The sequence below is a fragment of the Typopeltis vanoorti genome, chromosome 2 (genome assembly GCF_054136105.1).
Source record: "Typopeltis vanoorti isolate ZY-2024b chromosome 2, IOZ_Tvanoo_1.0, whole genome shotgun sequence".
NCBI lineage: Eukaryota > Metazoa > Arthropoda > Arachnida > Uropygi > Thelyphonidae > Typopeltis > Typopeltis vanoorti.
The window spans coordinates 43,451,960-43,472,389 of NC_143550.1; the positions used below are offsets into that span (position 1 = coordinate 43,451,960).

A 20,430-nucleotide genomic window follows, 5' to 3' on the forward strand; every position below is an offset into this window, starting at 1 on the left:
TCACGTTTTATAACACAGTGACGGCTGAACTGGATAAGGATAATGGGTTTACAGTGATTCTACTGGACCTTGCTAAGGCCTTTGACAGGGTACCACATGGAACCCTAATCAGTAAACTGGAGCAGATGGGGATGGATATAGGGTTGGTGAGATGGATAGGAGGGTGGTTGATGGAGAGATACCAGAGAGTGGTTTATTCAGGAGTGGAGTCTAAAAGACGGCTTGTGACTAGTGGTGTGCCACAACGCTCTGTTCTTGGACTGCTGCTTTTCTATTTGTTCATCAATGATATAGGTAAGGATCTGAGAGGAAGTGTTCACTTGTTTGCTGATGATGCAAAGTTGGGTAGAGTAATTGTGAGTGCATGGGATGTCAAAATTTTACAGGATGATTTGTATATTTTGGAGGACTGGGCTAGGAAAAATGGATGTCAATTTAATGTGGCAAAGTGTAAGGTTATGCACTTTGGGGTGAAAAGAATAGCAGCAGTATATCGCATTGGTGGAACCATACTCCAGGAGATTGATGAAGCCAGGGATTTGGGAGTGTTGGTGGATAGGGAATTGAAGTTTAGGGGGCACATTGCAAAAGTGGCTAAATCAGCTCATCAAATCACTTAGTTTCTGAAAAATACTTTAACATGCAGAGACAAACAAATTGTTGTTCTCCTGTATCGAGCCTTGATAAGACCCCATCTGGACTACTGTGCCCAGTTATGGGCACCAGGGTTCCTTCGTGATGGGGAGGAAGTGGAGAGGATCCAGAGATGAGTGACCAAGATGATAGCAGGTCTGTGGAATGTACCTTATGAGAATAGGCTGAAGATTTGTGGGTTACAGAAATTGTTCGATAGGTGGAAGAGGAGTGATATGATTGAGACATTCAAATTACTGAAGGGTTTCTATAAGATTAATCGAGAAGATATTTTTGAAAATAGGACTGGTGGTGGGAGGACTAGGGCCATGCATGGAAGCTGGGCAAGAATGTGGTTGACAAGGGTGTTAGAGCTAGGTTTTTTACTTGGAGAGTGGTGAATGAGTGGAATAAGCTGCCAGAGTCTGTTATGGGTGCTACAATCATGAATGAGTTCAAGGCAAGGTATGATAGATACTGTGTGAATGTCGAATAGTTGTTCTTGACATGATAATAGGGCCTCCCTCAATGAATCTGCCGACTCCTTGGAGTTGCCCGGAATAATAATAATAATTTATGCAAAGGAACCACTTTGCTTTCCTTCCACTCCCTAGGGACCATACTAGAGTTTCAAACTTAAGTTAAATAACCAAGTAAGAGGCATTGACAATTCCTTTGCAAATTCACGCAACACCCAAGCTATAATTCCATCTAAACCTACAACAGTGTTTGCATTTAAATTCTTCAATATACTAAGTACCTTTCATTTATTAACTTCAATTCTCACCTTAGTTATTGCTACAGGTACAGAGATACCCTCACTTAGGTGATAGACCTTTAAAAAGTGATCACTCAGTAACTCTACTATTACATCTGAATTGGTTACCTCAATACCATCAGCACCCACTAAGGTCATTCTTCCTTTTACTTGCCACATATCAAAAGAACTCTTTGGGATTACCCTTGATCTCCTTGGCTAAGTCTTCTCGTAATCTGATTTAGCTTTTCTTACTATGCTGGTAACCTTCCTAGCTTGAGCTTTGTACTGCTCATGGGTGTACTGATCGCCTTTCTCCTTGTAAATTCTCCATAACATTTTCTTTTTTTGCAGATCAAGCCTGATACTACTATTCATCCAGTTTGTCTTCCTGACCATGGAACATTCTGATATTGCCTTCCTCAGATACCTACTGATTATATCAGCTGCACTGCTAACATCTTTCCCCTGCTCACTCCAAAGCTTATTATAATTACCTAACCTATAGTTACGTATATACCCTTCTTAAGAGAGAAATCCACAAATTTTGCAACCTCCCACGTCAATATCACATGATCGCTCTCACCAATTGGAGGTAACGAGGACACCTTACTTATGCATATGTCCTCTGAGCCAATGACCAGGTCCAACACTCTCACACCACGAGTCCCTTCAGCTATGTGCTGTTTCAAGTAATTATCTCTTAGAAGGTATATGAATTCCATTTCCTTTTTGCCAAGTGATATTTCCTCCTTCCAACTGATTTCACCATAATTAAAATCCCCCATAATAATCACTAACCCTGCACTTATTGCATTAATTTGCTGATGGATGAATTCAATATCACCCCCTATACCCCCCCCCTGGCATAAAGCAGCAACTAACTGCATATTTGGTTGTGTCGGTCACTATTTCACACCAGACCGCCTCAAATGAACTATCATTCACATGTCTATCCACTTGATATTCTACAAGTATCTTTTCAGTCTCTAGTAAAATTGTTAAAAATCAGTTGCAGTTTATCAACAGCAGTTTCTTTAGATGTCTTAAGCATTGCCTGAAGCATTACCACTTTTAATTTTCTCTATTATGTTTGTTATTTTGTTTTTAGATATAGGTTCTGATGTAACATTTAAATCTATGCTTACAGGGTGGGGAGTTCTTTCATTACTGAACTTCTAATTATGTCAATTATATTGTTTTCTACATTTAAAATCTCATCAAAGTGTTCTTTCCAGCTTTTGACAATCTTATTCATGGTATACCCTTCAGTTAGCAGCAAACCATCTTTATCTCCCATAGGATTTACTTGCTTCTTTTCTTCAGAGAATATTCTCCTTGTCATCTCATACAGTCTTCCAATGTGCCTTAATGTTACAGCCTTTTGTGCTTCTTCTGCCAAAGTGTCCATATAATTCCTTTTATCCTCTCTTGCAGATCTGTTAACTAACTTATCTTTCATTATATAATTGCTGAAATGAATTTCTTTAGCTCTTTGGAATTTAGTATTTTCAAACATTATTTTAATTTTATGCCTTTCTTCTATGAGTTGCCAGGTCTTGTCTGATAACCAATCCTTGATCTTTTTCCATTCTTAGCACCCAAATAGTCTCTCACAACCTCATTATATATATATGTATACCATTTAAAATCTTTTGCATTGCTTTTCAATCATGTCTTCAGAGTTTTCTACTTACTTATCTTCTAGCTTCTCATTTTCTAAATAGAAAACAGATTTTTTTATCATGACAGAAACTTTTTTCTTAATTTCATTAATTTTTAATTTAGACATATCATATTTTATCCATCTGTTCTAATTTCAATTTTTTTTTAAATCCCAAGCAGTTATATTAATACAAAGATTGTCTTGAAGTGTTATTAGTAACACTATATAATTGCCAGGTGGTGTTTTGCTGGAAAGTTTGTGTAAAGAAGGCTCCTGTTTCAGATTAGTTTTTAGGAATAATTAATTCTAAATAAGTGTGTGTTTATGAGTGAGAGTTGCTGTAAAAATTGTTTGCCTGCAGTATTTTTAGTGTGCAGGTTTGTTTTATGAAATCATTAAACTTAGAACTTAATACAGTAACCAGCAAAGCAAAGATTGTTTTGTTTTTGTATTTGTATATTTGCAGTTTTGTATTTGCAGCAATTTAATTCTGATTTCAGTCATTTCATGAAATTTGAGGTTTGCTATATGTATTGTATTTATTTGATTATGTAGATAAATTATGGATATTTAAGGCAGGTGGAAGGAGGATGTGTGTAAAGTATGATCAGAATGAGGGTTTGATGAATGGCATCTGAAAGTGTTAGTAATGAGAATGCCACAAGGAGTGCTCACCTGATAACAAAGAGGGGCAGTGTAAAAAAGCAGAGAAAAATTGCAAAGAAAGTTTTAAAAAGTGAACCAGCAATCTAATGAATTTAACAATCAATGGTAAGAAAGAAAGGTGTTACAAACATAGCGAAAGTTGAAAAACAGAGTACAATTAAGGTAGCAAGCAGCATGAATGGCAAACAAGCATGTATGGATGGCAATAAAACTGAGAGAGTGAATAATAGCAAAAATAGGGCAGAAGATTTGAAAGGTGAGCTGGTTAAGATGAGGCAAGAGATGAAACAGATACAGAGCAAAATTAAGAGAATTCAAGATATATATGAAAGAGTGAAGACAATGAAAATGAATGATGTCAATATGAAAGGGATAACGAAAGACCTGCAAGTGGTATTGTATGGGGATTCAATAATTAGAGGTGTGGTAAATGCAAAGATGTACAAGGTTTGTTTTCCTAGAAATGAAATGAATACAGTGATTGAGGCAGGATATGAGGAGCAAGTGAGCAAAACAGTTGCTGGTGATAATAGTGACAAATAACTGGACTAGGAACATGGAACATGTAAGATTGAATATCAGGAGATTGTTGAGAAGTCTAAAAAGATAATAGTGTGATAGGAAAGGTAGTATAGGAAAGGTAGTCAGTGTGTTACTCAGGTATGACCAGGGTCGTTGCCTGATTAGATCGCACCCTGAGGCAAACAATTAAATATCGCCCCTGATGGATTATAAGACAAAAATATTTGTTTTGTTTTTATTACAAGAGAAACATTAATGCAAAACGATTACATAATAACATTAATTAAATGTTTGCTCTATGGGGATATCGCACAATAAAACTGTTTATAAGCTCTTCTAAATTAAAATTATAAGCTATGTTTGCCTCTATGGATATAGTTGCTTGACCAACCAATCTTTTTTGGGTCAATGATGTTCGCAAATAATTTTTAATCTGTTTAAGCTTGGAAAAATTTCTTTCTGCACTTGCTAACAGGAACTGTTAGCGTAGCGATGCCGACAACCACAATATGGCTGAACATGCACTCTTATTAAGCTGCGCCTTGAGGCAGGCTGCCTCTATGCTACACCCTGTCAACAGTACTGGTATGACTCTGATGAACTGAGATGGAGGGCAAAGATTGTGAAGGATATGTTAGAGAAAATATGTGAGGGGGAAGGAGTGCAGTTTGTTAATCTGTGGATTGAATCTGAATGATGAATTGAACTGAATAAGACTGATGGACTGCATTTGAATGGTTTTGGTGTGAATCATTTGGAAAGACTGCTGCTGGAAGGTAGAGAAATGAGTACAGAGAATGAATCTGATCTAGCAAGAAGTGATATGAAAGAGTAAGAGGGTAAGGAATGAGAGATTGAAGTGGTGGTTATGAATGAGAAGTGAGTAGTATAAGTATAGAGAAAGTGAGACCATGTGTGCAAGACAAACAAGAAAATGAGAAGGCTCAAAGTGGATAGGGGAACACAACGTGAGAAACGTTGATGCTCCAAGAGTATATGAAAGACAAAATGCGAAGGGGATGACGTGACCTCAAGGGAAAACAGTTGGATTTATTATTATTATTACGTGATCACACCAGGGAGTCTAAAGACTTGTTGAGGGAGGGCATCTACTCTATAGCTCTCTGTCTCCACCACTCAATCCATCAACATTGAACCGCAACAATCATTATCATTTATACCAATGCCCTCTATCACCCATTACCACCACCACTAGAATTTTCACAGACAATCAAAAATATCCATGCCCACAGCAGGATTCGAACCTGCAGCCTTTTGGCTGGAGAGTGGATATGCTAATCGCTCAGCCAACCAGGCTGGCAGTTCTAAGATGAATAAGGAGGGAAAAAAAAAAAAAAAGCTAGAGTTAAGAATAGAGAAGTCACATCAAATAAGTGGTATCAGAGGAATTAACTATATATCTATCCAGAAATGAGCTGCTATGTTTGTATACAAATGCTAGAAGTGCAAGAAACAAGGTAAATGAAATGGTTGCATTAATTGAGTCTGTTCATCCAAGAATTGTTGAAATAAGTGAGACAGTTGGATGAGAATGGCATCCTGACAAGAATAGAGATAGAAAGGAATGATGTGTTTTGAGAACATGGAAAGGGTAAAAAGGGGGAGGGAGTGCTACTGATGATAGAGAATGAGTTATGCCCATATGAAGAAAAGTTACAAGAGAAAAATAGTGCCAGTGGTTGTGAGGCAGTATGGTGTGAGATAGATATGAATAGAATGAAATAGTTAGTCAGATGTTGTTATAGACCTGGTAATAATGTATAATCAAATTAGCTAGGCAAATAAGAAAAGGGTGATCATTATGGGCAATTTTAATTATAGCAATATAGACTAGGATGATGAGATAGCAACTGGAAGTAAAGAAAGTGAGTGTCTTGAGATTTTAAGCGACAACGATCTCAGACAGTATGTATCAGAGGCACACAACAATTGTGTTTCTTGGATTTGATCATGTGATCAGAAGATGTAATTATAAATGAGGTATCAAATCACCTTCCAGTTGGTGAGAGTGACCATGAAGTGATTATCTGCGTGGTTCTAGCAGTGTGAGGCCCTCTGTGCAAAAACGGAATATGTGGAACTACAAGGCTGGTGATTATGAGGAGCTCAAGAGACAGCTTGCAGGTGTAGTATGAAATGAGGAGTTAGCTGGAAAGGAGATCAATGCAGTTTGAGCGATATTCAAGAACTGTTTAGTAGAAGCAATGTCTAAATGTATTCCAAGGGTCAAAAGGTTAAATAAGGTAGATGTGAATGAATGAATGTGGATGAATGAAGATAAGCATGCAATACAGAGGAAAAAGGCATCATGAAGGCAGCATAAGAGGAGTGGTAATAATCCATTTCATGAGGATTACAAAGAACAGGCAAGGAGGATGAGTTGGTTTGTAAGCAGTGGTTAGCTGATGAAGCCAAAAAGAATTCTAGGGAGTTCTTTTGATATGTAGCCAGCAAAAAAATAATGACTATGGAAGGATGACGCTGATTGAAGAAAATGGTATAAGAACAACTGCTTTTGAAGATATAGTGAAGATATTAAGGAGCAGTTCATAAAGACCTTTCATCCTTGTGAATCATACGTGATGGAGAGTTTGAGAGCAGTTGATAATGAGGAGGAGAGACTAACTGTAAGTGAGCAAGAGGTATACAGGAAATTGAGCAAACCTGATGTTAATAAGGCTGAGGGGGCATGATAATATATCACCACATATTTTGAAGGAATGTGCTAGGAAGTTGGCATCTGACTTGACATTTTGTTTAATATGAGTCTTGCACTGGGTCAAGTCCAAAAGGAGTGGAAGGAAGGCAAGATTGTGCTGCTTCATAAGGGAGGTGACAAAAATTCATGCATCAAATTATAGACTTATGTGTATGTCAGGTGTTGTGGTTAAAGTGTTGGAGAGGCTGGTGAGAAAAGGATCCAGAATTGAGTTGAAAACAGTGGTTTTTTTCTTTAATGGGCAGCATTAAAGGGATTTGCTAAAGGGAGGTCATGTTTTAGTAATCTACTTACTTATTACAATAAGGTGACAGCTTCAGACAAAGGAGATGGATACACAGTAGTAGTATACGTAGATTTTGCAAAGGCATTTGATAGATTACTGCATGATAAGTTGATAGTCAAAAACTAGAGCAAATGGGGTTGTATATAAGACTAGTGCATTGAATTGGAGATTGACTATCTGATGGGTATCAGCAAGTTGTGTATGGGGAAGCGATATCCTGGAAGAGAAAACTATTGCCTCAGGGATCTGTTTTAGGATCATTGCTGTTTAACTTGTATGTTAATGATTGGAGGGGGGGGAATATTTATGAAAATATTTAGTTGTTTGCAGATGATGCAAAGTTGGGACGAATCCTGAGGAGTAGAGCAGCTGTTCTGGGTCTTACAAGAATTGAATAGATTCAGTGAATGGGTATAAGATTGGGGAAGCCAGTTCAATGTTGTGAAATGTTAGGTTTTAAAATTTGGGAAACAAAGATGGGATGTAGAATTTACACTTGGTGGGAATATATTGTTGGAGGTGGAGGAAACAAATGATCTTGGGGCGATGGTTGATAAGGATCTAAAATTTGGAGGACATAATGCCAAAATTGTGAGGAGAACACAAAGAATTCTTGGAATGGTGCAGAGGACACTGACTTGCAGAAGAAGCAGATTCTTGTTCCATTGCATAAGGCCTTGATTAGACCACATATAGAGTACTGTGAACAGATTTGGTCACCTGGTTTCAAAAGTACAAAGAGATATTAGAAAGGGTCCATAGGCGATTGACTAAGGCAGTTTCTGATCTCTGGAATGTTGAATATGAGGAAACGTTGAGAAGATGCAGTTGACTGAGTCTAGTGAATAGGAGGAAGAGGGGGGGGTGATAAGATAGAGGCATACAAGTTGGTTCAATTTTGATCCTATATGTTATAGGATCAAAATTGAAGAGATAAAAATGATGGGAAATCAGGGAGAGAACAAGAGGTTAACCCTTTAGGCACTATAAGGCGGGTGTGAACAAGGGAGTGAGAAGCAGGTTTTTTGCATGCAGAGTTGTGAATGATTTTAATGTCTCTTACCTGAGAGTGTGATGTCTGTAAAGAATTTGAATGTGTTTAAGGCAAGGTATGATGATTTGTGTTTATGACAAAAGGATCCCCTAGATGAGTCTTTGACTTCGGTCTTAGGATAATAATGATAATAATTATATATACAATTAGGAGTTCTGAGAATGAAAAACGAGTATATTTATTTAACAAGAAAATTAGTTTCAGAATGCCTAGTATTTTCTCAATTAAAAGTAATATATGGTTGGAGTCCTCTTGAGAATAATTCAAGTTTCTGTTGGTGTGGCTGTAAAATAAATGGAATCCTAGGTTAAAGTCATTTGGTGAACATATTACTTCAATCCTAAATTAGGAAACAATAATATGAGTAGGTCTAGAGTACTGCAGATGAACTGGCAATCTGATCCTTTTCTTAATACATATCTAGTTATATTCAACTTATTTTTAAGTTGAATATCACTAGATATGCCTTGCCAAGATGGAGCTGATGCCTAATTTATATATATATATTTTTTATGACTGTATATTTTTACATCACATACAGATATGCAATTTCTTTTAAAGCTATCCTGATGTGTACAAGCACACCTAAAGTAATGTACATATAGATATAATTTCTTTAACATCAAGTAAAATGGATGATTATTCAAAAATAATGTTCATCATCAAATTTTGGCTACAATGTATTTAAAAGAACAAGTGACAGAGTAAATGCATCTTAGTTATACTGTACATTACACATCCATATTATTATGAAACAGAAAATACTCACCATACCTACAGCAAGTCCACCTGTTACAGAGGATATAATTCCTAATACTTTTACAACAAGAGTTTGAAAATTTAAAATATCAGGAACTCGTACACCATTTAGATAGCTTCTGATAAGATGAACACCACTACCAGATGCAGCCGGCTATATGGAATTTGCAATTATTTAGATTATAGGAATTCTTGATATTTATTATCTATTTAAATACAGCAATCCCTCAATTAATGTGCTCTTTAACACAGGCACATTAATCAAAAATGCACTAATCGAATATAATAACCTATGGGAAAAAGTATAACTTGTTCCACAAATTTCTTTTTTGACCATTAATTTTTTTTATAAAAGAATTAGGATATATCTCAGGGCCTAGTTAAAGGAAAACCATGAAGCTGAAAGACAATAAAACATATTCAGAATATAAATTTATTACTCTACTTCTTAACAAAGAATTGAGCTAACATAGTTTGGCAGGCATTCTATTTCTTTTTTTCATACAACTGATGGTATGGCCCTATTGCCTCTTCTACTACTTCTGCAAATTTTACTGCTTCTCACTTTAACAGGGTCAGCCTCTAAGCATTATTACTTAAAAACTTCGATTGTATGAAAAATATTTTCAAATTGTTTCTGTGAAATCTTTTGTCATGCTTGTCAGTGATTAAATTTTCTTCATTTTCTTTAGATCTTCCCACTGTGCATCTAAATTTAGCAGGTCGGAATCACTCAACTGCTCAGATTAAGATTTACTTAACTTATTCATTTGAAAAGCCTCTAAAATCATTTGCACAATATGGAAGAATGTGATTCCAAATGGGTCGCATATTGCTAGAAGTAATTTCATTCGATTTTGCAATGTTATAACCAGGCTGAGATTTTCTCTGATTTGACCAGAAAAGTCATGGAAGGCATAAGCTTCCAAAAAAGGCAAGTTTCATCGACATTAAATATTTGTTGGTCACAATAGCCACCCCTTTCCTTCTTCCACAATTTTCTTCAAAATCTCTGGATAATTTGCAGCCATCTCCTTACTTGCACTTGCAGCTTCGCCTGTAATTACAACATTGGCTAGTGAGCCAAGCACTGTAGATGTGTCTAAGAAGAGATCCTGATTGAGATAAGTTATTTTAAGAATAATTAAGTATATATGCGTAATTGTGTGAGTAAGCGGCTGTAAACATTGTGCGCTACCGGTATTATTAGTGTGGGGGATTTTTCTTGCCTAAACTTAATTATGAAATCATTATTATTAGACCTAGTAACCTACAGGGGAAAAAAAAAAAATGGCGACGGCATTGTCATTCCATGACTTTAATTTAGATTTCAGTTGTTTCGTTAAGTGTGAGGTCTGTTATATGTATTCTTTCGATTACATAAATGATTTGTGGATGTTTAGAGCAGATGGAGGAAGGGTATGTGCGAAGTGTGACCTGAACGAGGAACTGATGAATGCAAATATGAAATTGATGACAGAAAGTGTTAGTAGTGAGAATGTCACGGGGAAAATCAGTACACGTTTGAAAGAGAAGGATGGTGAGTAAGTGAGGTGAAAAAAAATTAAAAAATCAGTAAAAAAGAAAAAGAGCGATTTGAAAACAATAATGGATGTTAAAAGGGACAAAAGTGAGGCGAGAATGGTGGAAGGAAATGAAATTGAGAGAACGAATGAAACTAGAAATGGTGTGATGCAGAAATCGAAAGTGAAAAAAAATCGAAAGTGAAAAAAAATCGAAAGAATGAATGATGGTGAAAGTTGGAAGCATGTTGAACTGAAAGTGCAGAAACAAAAAAGGATGAATGAGAGTGAAAGTGAGAAGAGGGGGTGTCGAGAGTTAGAAAGATTGCATGATAGAGAGAAATTGTGTCACGAGATTCGGAAGTTGAATTGGATTGGATGATGCAAGAAATGAAATGGATGCAGAATGAAATTAAAAGAATTCAGGTCAAAACTATTAAAATAAATCATGATGGCATGAAAGAGTTAACGAAAGATGAGCGAGTGGCGTTGTATGGCGACTCCATTATTAAAGGTGTGCTAGAGGATACAATGAACAAGGTATGTTTTCCAGGTGGTAAAATGAGTAGAGTGATTGAGGCATTGGATATGAGGCGGGAGTGAGCAAAAGAGTTAATAGTATTAATTGGTACAAATGATGAAAAGAGAGGACAAAGAGTGTGTCAGAATGGATATCAGGAGGCTGCTTGAAAGGATAAAAGAGAATAGTGTGCCAGGAAGGGTAGTCAGTGTGTTGCCTAGGTATGACTGCGGTGAAATGAGGCAGAGAGCAAGGATTATGAATGATGCTGGCTGAAATGTGTGAGGAGATGGGAGTACAGTTTGATAATGTATGGAATGAGTTTGAGGGACAAAGTGAGCTGTGTGGGAGCAATGGACTGCATTTGAGTGGTTATGGTGTGAGTCGCTTGGAGAGACTGCTGCTGGAAGGTAGAGAAGTGGATAGAGAGAATGAATCAGATCGAGAGGGGAGTGATGTGGAAGAGCAGGAGAGATTGAAGAGGTGGATATGAATGAGGAAGTGAGTGGCATGAGTATAGAAAATGAGAGAATGGGTGTGCAAGAGGAGCAAGGAAACGGGGAGGCTCAGGGTGGACAGGGGTAAACAGCTTGAAGGTGGATGCTCCAAGAGGAGGTGAGAGCATGTGTAGGCAGGAAAGGAATGGGATGACCAGGGATCAAGAGGAAACAGTGGGAATTGAAAAGGGTTCTAAAATGAAGAAGCAGAAAGGGAAATGACCCCAGTCCAGCATGGAGAGATCACATCGAGCGAGTGGTATCAGTGGAACTAGCTATAGATCCAGAAATGAGCTGTTGTGTTTGTATACAAATGTTAGAAATATAAGAAACAAGGCAGATGAAGTGGTTGCACTAATTGTGTCTTTTCACCCAAAGATTGTTGGAATAAGTGAGACATGGTTGGAAGAGGATGACATCCTGACAGGAATAGAGATGGAAGGGTATAATGATGTGTTCCGTGAGGATAGAAGGGGTAAAAAGGGAGGGGGAGTGCTATTCATGATAGAGAAAGAGTTATGTTCATACAAAGTAGAGATGCAAGACGGAAATAGTGCCAGTGGTTTTGAGGCAGCATGGTGTGAGATAGAGGTGAATGGAATCAAATACTTGGTGAGATGTTGTTATAGACCAGGTAATGTGGATGGTGGTGATAGTGAAATGTATAGTCAAATTAGCCAAGCAAATAAGAAATGGGTGATCATTATGGGTGATTTTAATTATTGCAATATAGACGGGAATGATGAGATGGCAACTGGAAGAAAAGAAAATGAGTTTCTTGAGTTTTTGAGGGATAACTATCTCAGACAGTATGTAACAGAGGGCACACGAGGATTAAGGGTCTTGATTTTGGTCATCTCATCAGACGATGTAATTATAAATGAGGTGTCAAACCATTCACCAATTGGTGAGAGTGACCATGAGGTGATTACCTGGGTGGTTGCCAGCAGTGCAAGGTCCTCTGTGAGAAAAGGGTATATGTGGAACTACAAGGGGGGGGGGGTAATTATGAAGAGCACAGGAGACAGCTTGCAGGTGTAGCGTGGAATGAGGAGTTAGCTGGAAAAGAGATCAGTGCAGCTTGGGGGATTTTCAAAAACTATCTACTAGATGCAATGTCTAAATGTATTCCAAGGGTGAGAAGGTTAAATAAGGTAGCTGTGAGATGGATGAATAAAGAGATTAAGCATGGTGGAGATAACCAATTTCATGAGGTCTACAAAGACCAGGCAAGGAGGTTGACTTGGTTAGTGAGAGTAGCTAAAGAGAGGTATGAACAGCAGTTAGCTAATGAAACCTAAAAGAATCCTAAGGAGTTCTTTCGATATGTAGCCAACAAAAGAAAGAATGATTATGTAGGATGACATTGATTGGAGAAAATGGTATAAAGACAGCTGTTGCAGAATGTATGGTGGAGATACTTAATGAGCAGTTCATAAAGATCTTCCAATCTTGTGAATGTGACTTCATGGAGAGATTGAGAGCAGTTGATGATGGGGAAGAGAGACTGACTGTAAGTGAGCAACAGGTGTTTGGGGAGTTGAGTAAACTAGATGTAAATAAGGCTGTGGGACTTGATAATATATCACCGCATATTCTGAAGGAATGTGCCAGGTGTTGCGGTTAAGTTGTTGGAGAAGCTTGTGAGAACTAGGATCCAGAGTTGGGTTGACAACAATGGTATTATCTTTGATGGATAGCATGGATTTGCTAAAGGGAGGTCATGTTTTAGTAATCTACTTACTTATTACAATAAAGTGACTGCTTCCTTGGACAGAGGAGAAGGATACACAGTAATATACTGGGATTTCGCAAAGGCTTTTGATAGAGTACCTCATGATAAGTTGACAGTCAAACTAGAGCAGATGGGGTTGGATATTAGATCAGTGGATTGGAGACTGGCTATCTGATAGGTATCAACAAGTTGTGTATTGGGGTGCGATATCCAGGAAAAGGAAAGTCACTAGTGGAGTGCCTGAGGGGTCTGTTTTAGGGCCGTTACTATTTAACTTGTGTATTAATGATATTGGCAAAAATTTGAATGGAGATATTCAGTTGTTTGCAGCTGATGCAAAGTTGGGATGAACCATAAATAGTAGTGAAGATGTTGTGGCCTTACAAGAAGATTTGAATAAATTGAGTGATTGGGCACAGAAATGGGGATGTGAGTTCAATGTTGCAAAATGTAAGGTTTTAAAATTAGGAAAACAAAGATGGGATGCAGAATTTATGCTTGGTGAGAATATATTGTTGGAGGTAGAGGAAATAAGAGATCTGGGAGTGATAGTGGATAAGGATCTAAAATTTAGGGGACACATCGCCAAAATTCTGAAGACAACACAAAGGGTTCTGGGAATGATGCGGAGGACACTGACGTGTAGAAGTAGGGAGATTCTTGTTCCATTGTATAAGGCTTTGATCAGGCCACACATGGACTATTGTGCCCAGATTTGGTCCCCAGGTTTTCAGAAGGATGAAGAGATGTTGGAAAGGGTCCAAAGGCGAATGACTAATGTAGTTTCTGACTTCTGGAATGTCGAGTATTAGGAAAGATTGAGAAGATGTAATTTGCAGAGTCTGGTGCACAGGAAGAAGAGGGGAGATATGATAGAGACCTACAAGTTGGTAAGGAGTTGTTATAGGGTTAATGGTGGAGAAGTTCTATAGAGAATAGTGGGAGATCAGGGGAGAACCAGAGGTCATTCCTGGAAACTGTATAAAGAGGGTATGAGTAGAGAAGTGAGAGGCAGGTATTTTTTATGCAGAGTTGTGAATGATTGGAATGCCTTACCTGAGAGTGTGGTGCCTGCAAGGAGTTTGAGTGTGTTTAAGACATGGTATGATGAGATGTGTGTGTGTGATAAGAGGACGTCCCAGATGAGTCTTTGACTCCATGTGGTCTTGGGGAAATAATAATAATTATGTGGGCTATTTCTCTTTTTGAAATGCTCAAACCACTCAGCACCAGCATGGAATTCTTCTTTTCCATCATTTTCAGCCCTTTCTTTCAAGGTTGAAAAGAGACTTAATTCTTTTGATTTAATAAGGTCAGTACTTGGTGGGATCCGTTTTTGGTTACAATCTTTGATCCATTTAGAAAGAAGTTTCTCTACTTCAATCATTATAATACTTTGATTTCTAGTGCATACATGATGAACTTGAAGCAGCCTTACCTTTCTCTTTGTATTCAGCAGCTTTGCTTAAAATTGCTCTTATAATTGATTCACCCATTTTTGTGTTCTTGTCCTATCTTTTCTTTGGACCCATCTTGTTCATTTTATTATTATTATTATTATTATTTGACTTCATAATCAAAGACTCATCTAGGATTTTTCTTTATTATTTCAAGTTTTTCTTCCAAAGGCATTACTTTTCGAATCATTTGCACACTTCCACATTTTTGTTAGCTAATTCTTTTACTCATGATGAAAGGTTAATAAGTAAGGGAAAACAACTGCAAAGGAAGCACAAGATATAATCATCAAAATGCAATGTAATTAGCAGACTTAAATTTTGGTGGTAAATTTGGAACGTAGTGCACATGGAAAAAGTGTAGTATGCCATTAAAAAATAACTCCGTAAAATGTTTTAAATCGATAACTAAATTATTTCATCCTAGTGAGTGATTTTTTAAAATACTTAGCCATAAAAAAATGTAATGATAGAAAATTTTTAAAATCTGTGATATTTATCTTTAAGATGTCTATAGGCACACTAATTGAACTTGGGTATAGAAAAAAAATGACTTGAAATGTGGAAAGGCAGCAGGAGTAGATGATATTTGACCAGAAATGCTGAAGTATGGTGGTATAAGAGTCTTACAGTGGCTGCACTGCATAGTTCTGAAAGCCTGGACAGAGGAACGAATTCCCCATGATTGGAGTAGAGCTCTAATAGTACCCATATATAAAAAGGGAAATAAACAATGTGAGAATTACAGAGGTATTTCCCTGCTGAGTGTTCCTGGCAAGATCTATGTATGCAAGATACTTAAGAAATGTATGCAAGATACTTAAGAAATGGTTGAGAAGAATTGTGGAAGAAAAGCTTGGTAAAGAACAAGCTGGATTCAGGCCAAATAGAGGCTGTCAGGATCAGATCTTCACTTTACAACAAATAGTTGAGAAAGAATAGGAATATAACAAAGATCTGTATTTAAGTTTTGTCGATCTGGAAAAGGCATATGACAAGGTGCCAAGAGAGAAGCTATTCAATACGCTACAGTTATATGTTGTCAATGGGGCATTATATCAAGCAATACCTTAGTCTTTATTTGAGTTGTAAGTCAGCACTCAGAATTGAAGGAAGTACAGGAAGATGGCTTAATGTTAAATCTGGTGTGAGACAAAGATATACATTATCCCCTCTGTTATTCATTATCTATATGGATCACATTATGAAGGAAAGTGGTATTAACCACGCTACCGGCCAAGATATCTACAGACGTTCAAGTTATCATGGATGCGAAGTGCATATTAAAATTGTAATACCATTGATATTACATTGAAATATATGATGGATACGAAGCGTATGCGGATGTATATTTGATCCATAATGGCCGGTAAGGTGGTTAAACATGATATCAGAATTGGAGATGTTGATGTCAGCTCTTTGCTTTATGTGGACAATGTTATACTTCTAAATAAATCCGCTACAAGTTTGCAAGATTCCTTGACTAAACTGAATAGCTGTTGTAATAGATTATGGTATGAAAGTCAGCATTAAAAAGACAAAGACAATGAAAATAGGTAGAATTGTTGAAAATGTGTTGTGTGTTGTGAACGGGGAACCTGTGGAACAAGTAAAACATTTCAGCTACTTAGGCACGATTTTTAAAAGATGGTAAATTAAATATAGAAATAGACAACAGAATCAACAAAGCTGGTATGGTAGGCAGTCAACTGAATAAATTCATATGGAATAAGAGAGAAATTAGTCGGAACACTAAATTAGCTGTATACAAGTGTTCAAACCAGTTTTAACTTATGGATCTGAGAGCTGGGTCAGAAGTAAAACACTTGACCAAAGACTAGAGACCACAGATATGAGAGTCCTGAGAAAGATTAGAGGCGTGAACAGATGGCATCAATGGCAATATCATATTAAAAACGAGAATATTAGGAAAGAACTTGACATTGTCAGCATCCAGGAATACATTAGCAGAGCTAATCTCAGGTGGTATTGTCACTTAAACAGAATGAGCGAGGAAAGATTAGCAAAATAAGTGTTCTCTGACAGGTTGGCAGGAAAACGACCCAGAGGAAGACCAAGGTATAGGTGGATTGATACTGTACAAAGTGCCTTAGACGATAGAAATATAAGATCTGATAATGATAATGTTGGAATCTTGACAAGTAAGAGACTGATTTGGAGGAAAGTTGTAGATAGGAAGTTAGTAATGATGTAAATTTTTCATGTAGTACTATCATATCCTGTACAATCCCTTGAGGGTACATGTCAGGAATTTGATGATGATGATGATGATGGTGACGAAAAAAAAAATGACGCACTAATCGGAGGTGCGTTAATCGAGGGATTGCTGAATAGCTAAGAATTAAAATAATTACAGAATTCTGATGAAGATCATTTATAAAAATTATAAAATGATCTTCATCTTCATTCCACTAAATCAATAATAATAATCATCCTACTGATTTAGTGGAATAAAGCATACAGAAACTTGAAAATAAATTAAAAGTTAAATACTGTCATTTTTGTCTCCATAAACACATAATAAGGAATACCTGAATAAGACAGATGAAAGAAACAAAAAAGCACAATGCTACAATAGCAACATAAACTAAACTAAGTTACCTGCAAGAAGAAAACTATTGGGGCTAAAAATCATCCATCTATATTTATTTAGATTTGGAACTTATGCTAAGAAAAAATTATTATTATTATTATTATTACGTGACACCTCAAGGAGTCCAAAGACTCATCGAGGGAGGGCACCTACTCTATCTCCACCACTCAATCCACCAACTACAGCAAACTGTATCATCTACACCAATGCCATCTACTGCACACCACCACCATCACTAGTATTTTCACAAACATCAACGTCCATGGCCAGATTCAAATCCCACAGCCTTCTGGCTAGAGAGCAGATACACTTACTACTCGGTCAACCAGGCTGACTCATGCAACAACATAGCCACTTTGTCTGTAAGGCAGCATGACTGCATTAAACTTGACTGCAGTTTGCTTGCCAACTAGGCCAGTAAACTGCAATTTTTGACCATAGGATCCTACACTTAGCAATTAAGCTAATAATCAGCCATATTGAATGATATAATCACGTAATCACAAGAAAGATATTTATTTAACCAAATATTTCGGTCTGGAAATAGCAGACCATCGTCGGTGGTATTACAAGAACAGTAATTTCTAATTTCAACGATCTATTGTTAGTATTCTAGCTTGTATATTTTTTAAACTGTTCTTGTAATACCACCGACGATGGTCTGCTATTTCCAGACCGAAATATTTGGTTAAATAAATATCTTTCTTGTGATTACGTGATTATATCATTCAGTCTTATGTCGCAAGTATCCTTAAAACAACAAAATCAGCCATATTACCATTTCAAATTCATTACCATACACCATGCTGTAACTAACAACAGTAGAGGTTAGATTATTATTATTATTATTATTATACAAACACCTCCTGGAGTCAAGACTCATTGAGTGAGGCAATAGTAAGATGCATTGCAATATGATAATGTTTATCATACCTCGTAATTAATTTACGGAATTAACAACGCATATAAAGTAAATTAATTAAAGATAACTTTAATGAATCACTTCTATATTTCGACAATGTCACATTGTCATCTTCAGGAACATAAAGATATGGTATGTGCACTACAGGAACTAACAAAGCAAATGAGGAAGAAATTAAGACACTAATTTTGTTCCTAAAGTCCTAATGGTGCCCTCTTGCGGGCTAATTTGGTAGTCTTGGCCGTTGGGCTGAAGTTCTCATAATGAAAGTCTCCCAAATTTGGGGCAGCTTCATGCACCCAAATTTGTTGAGGTTAGGAACGTTTTTTAGAGCTGCTGAAGATTCTTTGAATAATCTTTCGTATTTAAACTTGCTGCGATGGATTATTTTTGTCTTCTTCCAACGAATTTTATGGTGGGTATCTAAGGCATGGTCTGCCAGCCCAGAGTGGCTGTACTGGTGAAACCGGATGTAGTCTTGGTGTTCTGAAATCCTGATATTTGTTGTTCTGCCTGTTTGGCCAAAGTAGGACAATTTGCAGCTACAAGGGACCTGGTATACACCAGGTAGGTCTAGGGGAAGTGGTTGGTCTTTGGTAGAGCGGATAAGGATAAGAAAGTGTTGAGGATGTGGTTTAGTTCCATAGTCAGGGCCTTGTCATCTCAGCCCTATTTCAGTTCACAATGAACTCAGGCTATTTCGTTTGGCAAGGAAAGTTCTACAAACAGATAGAGGGGACAGCCATGGGTTCACCACTTTCCCCACCCTTGGCCAATTTCTTTATGGAGACATTTGAAGAAAAAGCCTTAAACTCCGCCCCACAAAAACCCACTATTTGGCTTCGTTATGTGGATGATGTGTTTGCTATTTGGCCACATGGCTCAGACTCACTCCACTCCTTCCTAACACACTTAAACAACCAACATCCCAGAGTCCAGTTCACCTTAGAAAAAGAGGAAAACAACACCCTCCTCCTTCCTAGACACTTTAATCACCCGCCAGCTTGATGGATCTTTGGTTTTCTCTGTTTACAGAAAACCCACCCACACTGGCAGATACATTCACCAGCAATCCCACCCCCCCCCCCTCACAACAATATGGGGGTGATAAAAACACTATATAACAGGGCAAAATTAATCTGCTCAGATGACAAGGCCCTGACTATGGAACTAAACCACATCCTCAACACTTTCTTAGCCAATGGCTATAACCCCAAAAAAATCCAAAAAATACTAAAACCTGAAAACCACAACCCCCCTCCCCCCCTCAACAATAAAGACTACACCAAGTCTATCACTATCCCCTACATCCAGGGCACCTCTGAAAAAATAACTAATATCCTCAAGAAATATGACCTTACTTCCTGTTACAGACCATATAAAAAGTTGGCATCCCTTATCCGCTCTACCAAAGACCAACCACTTCCCCTAGACCTACCTGGTGTATACCAGGTCCCTTGCAGCTGCAAATTGTCCTACTTTGGCCAAACAGGCAGAACAACAAATATCAGGATTTCAGAACACCAAGACTACATCTGGTTTCACCAGTACAGCCACTCTGGGCTGGCAGACCATGCCTTAGATACCCACCATAAAATTCGTTGGAAGAAGACAAAAATAATCCATCGCAGCAAGTTTAAATACGAAAGATTATTCAAAGAATCTTCAGCAGCTCTAAAAAACGTTCCTAACCTCAACAAATTTGGGTGCATGACACTGCCCCAAATTTGGGAGACTTTCATTATGAGAACTTCAGCCCAACGGCCAAGACTACCAAATTAGCCCGCAAGAGGGCACCATTAGGACTTTAGGAACAAAATTAGTGTCTTAATTTCTTCCTCATTTGCTTTGTTAGTTCCTGTAGTGCACATACCATATCTTTATGTTCCTGAAGATGACAATGTGACATTGTCGAAATATAGAAGTGATTCATTAAAGTTATCTTTAATTAATTTACTTTATATGCGTTGTTAATTCCGTAAATTAATTACCAGTTATATCTAACCAACGTATAAGTCTTACCACTAGAATCATTTATCATACCTCATCTTAAATTGGTTCAATGTTTGGCACTCGCCA

The 20,430-nt window shown here is 37.4% G+C and overlaps 1 protein-coding gene across 1 annotated transcript in view; it reads right to left on the minus strand.

Annotated features, from left to right (window-relative positions):
• LOC150108970 (H(+)/Cl(-) exchange transporter 7-like) overlaps positions 1-20,430 on the minus strand; it is a 501,264-nt gene that overhangs the window by 453,155 nt on the left and 27,679 nt on the right. Inside the window, exon 4 of the mRNA XM_090401344.1 lies at positions 9,094-9,237. Coding sequence (XP_090257470.1) covers positions 9,094-9,237 — 144 coding nt within the window. The remainder of the gene's footprint in view (positions 1-9,093; positions 9,238-20,430) is intronic.